Source organism: Epinephelus moara, chromosome 16 (genome assembly GCF_006386435.1).
Source record: "Epinephelus moara isolate mb chromosome 16, YSFRI_EMoa_1.0, whole genome shotgun sequence".
Lineage (NCBI taxonomy): Eukaryota > Metazoa > Chordata > Actinopteri > Perciformes > Serranidae > Epinephelus > Epinephelus moara.
Window position 1 is genome coordinate 5,012,240 of NC_065521.1, and position 6,933 is coordinate 5,019,172.

At 40.6% G+C, this 6,933-nt stretch overlaps 1 protein-coding gene across 8 annotated transcripts in view; it reads right to left on the bottom strand.

Annotated features, from left to right (window-relative positions):
- vps13d (vacuolar protein sorting 13 homolog D) overlaps positions 1-6,933 on the bottom strand; it is a 274,881-nt gene that overhangs the window by 257,892 nt on the left and 10,056 nt on the right. For all 8 annotated transcript variants that reach the window (XM_050064560.1, XM_050064557.1, XM_050064558.1 and 5 more), the window contains one exon: positions 4,566-4,643. In XM_050064560.1, the coding sequence (XP_049920517.1) occupies positions 4,566-4,643 (78 nt within the window). The remainder of the gene's footprint in view (positions 1-4,565; positions 4,644-6,933) is intronic.

Genomic DNA, 6,933 nt, shown 5'->3' on the forward strand with positions numbered 1-6,933 from the left:
CCCGTTAAAGGGTTTTTTTTGGGGAGTTTTTCCTTATCCGCTGTGAGGGTCCAAAGGACAGAGGGATGTCGTATGCTGTAAAGCCCTGTGAGGCAAATTGTGATTTGTGATATTGGGCTTTATAAATAAAATTGAATTGAATTGAAATTGAATATATACACACATATACATACACATACAGTATCTCACAAAAGTGAGTACACCTCTCACATTTTTGCAAATATTTTATTATATCTTTTCAGGGGACAACACTATAGAAATTAAACTTTGACATAACTTAAAGTAGTCAATGTACAGCTTTTATAACAGTATAGATTTACCTTCCTCTGAAATTAACTCAGCCATTAATGTCTAAACAGCTGGCAACATAAGTGAGTACACCCCACAGTGAACATGTCCAAATTGTGCCTAAAGTGTCAATATTTTGTGTGACCACCATTATTATCTAGAACTGCCTTAACCCTCTTGGGCATGGAATTCACCAGAGCTGCACAGGTTGCTACTGGAATCCTCTTCCACTCCTCCATGATAACATCACGGAGCTGGTGGATGTTAGACACCTTGCGCTCCCCCACCTTCCACTTGAGGATGCCCCACAGGTGCTCAATTGGGTTTAGGTCTGGAGAAATACTTGGCCAGTCCATCACCTTCACCTTCCTCAGCAAGGCAGTTGTCATCTTGGAGGTGTGTTTGGGGTCGTTATCGTGTTGGAAAACTGCCCTGCAGCCCAGTTTCTGAAGGAAGGGGATCATGCTCTGCTTCAAAATGCCACAGTACATGTTGGAATTCATGTTTCCCTCAATGAACTGCAGCTCCCCAGTGCCGGCAGCATTCATGCAGCCCCAGACCATGATGCTACCACCACCATGCTTGACTGTAGGCAAGACACAGTTGTCTTGATACTCCTCAGCAGGGTGCCGCCACACACGCTGGACACCATCTGAGCCAAACAAGTTTATCTTGGGTCTCGTCAGACCACAGGACATGGTTCCAGTAATCCATGTTCTTGGACTGCTTGTCTTCAGCAAACTGTTTGCGGGCTTTCTTGTGCATCAGCTTCAGAAGAGGCTTCCTTCTGGGACGACGGCCATGCAAACCGATTTGATGCAGTGTGCGGCGTATGGTCTGAGCACTGACATGCTGACCTCCCGCTTCTTCAACCTCGGCAGCAATGCTGGCAGCACTCATGCGTCTATTTTTTGAAGCCAACCTCTGGATATGATGCTGAACACGCGGACTCAATTTCTTTGGTCGACCCTGTCGAGGCCTGTTCCGAGTGGAACCTGTCCTGGAAAACTGCTGTATGATCTTGGCCACCGTGCTGTAGCTCAGTTTCAGGGTGTTAGCAATCTTCTTGAAGCCTAGGCCATCTTTGTGAAAAGCAACAATTGCATTTTTCAGATGCTCAGAGAGTTCTTTGCCATGAGGCGCCATGTTGAATATCCAGTGACCAGTATGAGAGAATTGTACATAAAACACCAAATTTAACAGCCCTGCTCCCCATTCACACCTGAAACCTTGTAATACTAACGAGTCACATGACACCAGGGAGGGACAACGACAATTGGGCACAATTTGGACATGTTCACTGTGGGGTGTACTCACTTATGTTGCCAGCTGTTTAGACATTAATGGCTGTGTGTTGAGTTAATTTCAGAGGACAGTATATCTATACTGTTATACAAGCTGTACACTGACTACTTTAAGTTATATCAAAGTTTCATTTCTATAGTGTTGTCCCCTGAAAAGATATTTGCAAAAATGTGAGGGGTGTACCCACTTTTGTGAGATACTGTATATATATATATGTGTATATATATATATATATATGTATATATATATATATATATATATATATATATATATATATATATATATATATATATATATATACACATACACATATACATATACACATACACATATACATATACATATATATACATATGAGGGGCATGACGTTTCCAACACAAGCTCTAAGTGTTGCACCAATCACAGCAGACTGGGCTGCTGGGGAGGCGGGACATAAGCTCAAACACAGCATTTCAGACAGAGGTGCTGCAGCAAAGGGCAGTATAAGGAAAATAATGTGGTTTTTTTTAACATTAAAGCACATTAATCTATTCCACCAGACCCCAATATTACAAACATGACCTTGAATATAAGCATAATAGGTCTTCTTTAAGGATGGCCTTGTTGTATAAGTGGCTGGGGCCTGGCCCATTAGGCCCACCAACAATTCTGTGCCTGGTTAAGCTCTAAGGCAGTCCCAGCCACCTTTGGAGAAAAAAGGGGTGGCTTTGGCATTTAAACAAGTCAGATCAATGCAGATATCAGCTGTTGCATTTACAGCTATGACTCTGTCTGTATAGAATAAGTGGTTACGAAGAATAGTGAATGAATTAATTTATTACTGTGTCTTTGGTATAACACTGTATATTCTTGCTGGCTAAATATTGTTTTACATTGATTGCAGCTGTGTATTGTACTACTGTCCAAGCAAAATTTCCCTTTGTGAGAATTAAGTATAGAAGAATAGTACGAAGAATGCTGCTCCCCCATCATTACGTGAGAGCACATGTCACCAGACCGGAAAATCCTGATTCAGTTTGTTATGATGAACACAACACACTGACAGGGTCTGTGAGACACTTACAATTCAGTTACAATATGTCCAAACAGAAACAGTATACTAAGACTTTTTCTATTCTGGCATCTCAAGAACAGTCTTTAACCCTCCAGTAGAGGCTGGCAGTGGAACAATATCTTTCTAACATTCTGCTGATTTTTCACCATACCTTGGCACCACTATGCTAGATTTTAAGCGTTACCATTTTTGTCAGTTCCCACACACATTGGTAATTACTCAACTAGGCGTGACGATCCACAGAAGTGTAGTTTGGTGCGAGTTTGGTACAACAACAAAATAACAAATTTTAAAAGATCTGCTTGTCTTCTTTTTAAACAGACAGTGGAACAAGAGTCAAAGACAGCTAAAATTATCCTGCTGGTGACTGAGAACTTTTGGTCCGCTGGCAACTTTAGTAAACTATTTTTATTATGAAAATAAATAACATTACACTGTACGAACACACTTTCCTAAAAGGTCACAACAGGCTATAACTGCAAAGCAAATCCTATGCTCCGAAACTGACAATACTAAATTAATTCAATGACAAAAAATAAAACTTTTGCACGTACATATGCCAATGTAAATAGCATTTCCTTAGGTAATTTTTAAAAATGTTATCCTGCTTTTGCATCTTAAGGCTGCTCAAAAGCAATGGGGGTAAGGAGTTCAGCTCTGGTTTGTTTTTTCCATGTCCCAGTGATGATGATTATGACTAGTCTGTCAAAATTCAACTCTTTTCCGAAATACCTGGCTTTATTCACCAAACATGTTTTGGCTATTTGATAGGGGTAGGGGAAAAAAAATCGATACAGCACAGAATTGCAATATTTTATAGCTTTTTTGGTCTGTGAGATGGTGTTATGTTTTTTTCCTGGTGAGGTCAGCAGAGGTCTCAGTCAGCAGCTTTTGGCAGGAAGTTCATCAAAAAAAAGATGGAGGCACCAGAGTAAGAGATCAAAAATGCACCGTCTGCGTTTAAATCAAATGTCTGGACTTATTTTGGATTTTTTTAACACAGAAGAAAAGGAGGACTTGGATATGACACATGCAATTTGCAAGCAGTGTCATACGAGAATGAAATACTCTGGGAATACTACAAACATGAGGGCTCACCTCACACTCAACCACCCAGAGGTAGCATTAGCTGCTGACAGCCAAGCTAACGCTAAACCCACTCCACTGAAAATCATCAACCAACACTGGACACACTTAGCTTGACAAAACTACCATCCAACTCTGACAGAGCTAAGAAAATAACTCAGTCCATCACCTACTTCATGTGCAAAGATCTGGGACCATACAGTGTTGTTGAAAACAAAGGCTTTTGTTACATGCTAAAAACACTGGAACCCAGGTATGTGACTCCATCCCCACGTTTTTTCACCAACAAAGCTGTACCCAGGCTCTATAGAGAAGTGAAGCATGAAGTTGAGTAATCTTTGAGTACAGCAGGAAGTGTGGCATTAACTTGTGATGCCTGGACATCAAGGTCAGTGGATTCATATGTGACTATAATGGCACATAATCTCACAGAGAACTGGCGACTGCTGTGTCACGTTCAACTAGAGCAGTACACAAAAGTCACACTTGAGCAAACATTGCAGACCTCCTGCAAAATGTAGCACAAGAATGGTGGATTGTGGTTTTAACACATGACACTTCTAACACGGGTGTGACCATTCAGCTTAGCAGGATACCTGCATGTGAAGTGTTTCACTCAAGTGCTTAATCTGGCCTCACAGAGGGCGTTAAATCTGACAACAGTTCAGTTTGTCAGGTATACGCAGCATTTCCGACAGGTTTTATGACGGTGTGGGTCAGTCTGTCTGCTTAACATCACATTTTGCTGCAATAAAAATGATTAAAGTCAGATGAACAGACTGAAAACTTTATCATATAAAGGTAAAACTTATCTGGTGGTGGTGTGTCTCACCTGCTTTAACTTCAAACGGCAGGTCAAACTCTCGGAGGGCATCTTTCCTCAGAGGGAGGTTCTCCAACTCCACCGCACCTGAGGAAAGACAGGGAACAGACATACACCATCTTTACGCTCTTCCTCGGCTGCCAGGTGCTCATGATTTCAATTAAACCAATTACAACTGATTAAACTGTTCATTACACAGTCACTGAATGATTTTCTACTACTGGTTTTAAATGTCTTAAGACAGTTCCTACAATAACATAAACATTGTTGACAGTTCATTAGGTACACCTTACTAATCAAGGATCATGGATCCTCTGGTGATTCCCACCCCTACTGCAAAGCACCATGTAACATTTCATAAACTTTGGCAAATTGTTGTGTTTACTTCAGTGTATGTTTAGTCCACCGAACAGTGTTTCAATTATGTTAAATCTCAGCTGTTTACACTTGGGTAACATCTGCTGTATTAATTTATTATAAGCTAATTTACAGTAACACTTGGGAGATTAATCTCTGACCTTACTGTGTTAAAAAGTCACGTATTTTCATTATTATTAGGATTCCTAGTATGAATGCCTATCTACTTCTGAGAAACCATTCAGGCAAATGAAAGAGGAAATATGCAGATTAGGGATGGGCAGCACAAGCATAAACACTATTCGAAAATCATGGCAACTATTCGACGATTTTTCGAATAATTGACACCCCCCCATCCCCATCCCCTCCCGGACGCACACAGAGATCCATTCATCATACGGCCGGGCTCCACCGGCTGCAAACGCCTCACGTCAGCGTAGTGTCACGGCGTATTCATTTGGGCTCCTCTGACTGCGTACGGAAGCGACACGTAGAGAAGCCAGCGGGGTTGTTTACCGTTTGCCGAGCCGAGAGGCTGCATGTAGGCTGCATGAAATGTTAAAGCATTTTCCACCTAAGTTATTACATATATTTGAGTTATCTACAAGTTTACTGTACTGTTTGTCATCTGCTCGCTTTTAAATGTCCGCCACGGACATTTACACAATGTCATGGATAAACATGGGTAAATGCATGAAAAAGAATCATCACATATATATATATATATATATATATATATATATATATATATATATATATATAGGCCGCAATGGTGCCTGCTGGTGCAATGAGCTCTCACCAACCATCATAAATGACTATGCGGATTGTCTCATACAACTGTCGTGGCCTGTGTATGGGCCAGTGCGCAGGGGATAAAGCTCGCTGCATGGTTGTAGACAATTTGCTAGCCACTTGCGATATATTATGTTTGCAAGAAACGTTTTTAGCAAAACAGGACCTGGAGAAATTGAACTGTCTTAATGAAAACTTCCATGGGGCAGGAGAATCCACTACTGATCTCTGCATGGGGATAGTTAGAGGGAGAATACCTGGGGGTGTTGCCATCCTCTGGAACAAGAAGCTGGACTACTCATTGATAAATGTGATAAGGCTCGATGTGGACTGGTGTGTTGGAATACATTTTGTCCGTGACGATAAGGAATTTGTTGTTCTAAATGTGTATACACCCTATGAGTGTCGTGAGAATGAGGATGAGTATTTGCATAGGCTTGCATTTATTAATTCCTTTATTCAAGACAATTCCTGCTCTAACATATATGTCATTGGAGACATGAATGCTGATCTCCCTGACAGCAAGTCATTGTTTTCTAATCATATGGTCCAATTCTCTGAGGATAATAATTTTATATTGTCAAGTAAAGTGTGTCTACCTACAAATAGCTATACATACATTAGTGAGGCCTGGCACACCACGTCATGGCTGGACCATTGTATCAGTACAGCTGACGCTCATGCCTCACTGGGGGGTATGGATATTTTGTATGGCATGACAACAACAGACCACATACCTATTGCAATGTCACTAAATGTTGATATCTTACCTGCAGTAGTAAAAAGTGATTGTCTTAGCATTGAAAAAATAGACTGGACATCCCTCACAAAGGATGATCTTTTAACATATTTTGTTCATACTGATGAGTTTTTAAGCAATGTTTATATGTAGAAATGCAGTCACATGCAGAGGAGCATAGGAGAGCTCTGTGCTCTATGTATAATGATATAGTGGATGCTTTACATGAAGGCAGTAAGCCTTTTTTAAGACATAAAAATAAGAAGGACATTGTCAGACCCAGTGTCAGAAATTAGCAAGGGCCACGGGCCATTTGGCCCGCAATTTATCCAAGAATGCCCCCAAAAGCCATGTTCCGGGGGCAAAAATTGCCCCCAAGTTTTCGAAACAACTATATGTATTTATATTTTTAACAGTATAACAATCTGACATTAAAGTATAATTTTATTTTCATTAAATTAATTTACCGTCACGTCTACAACTCATTTT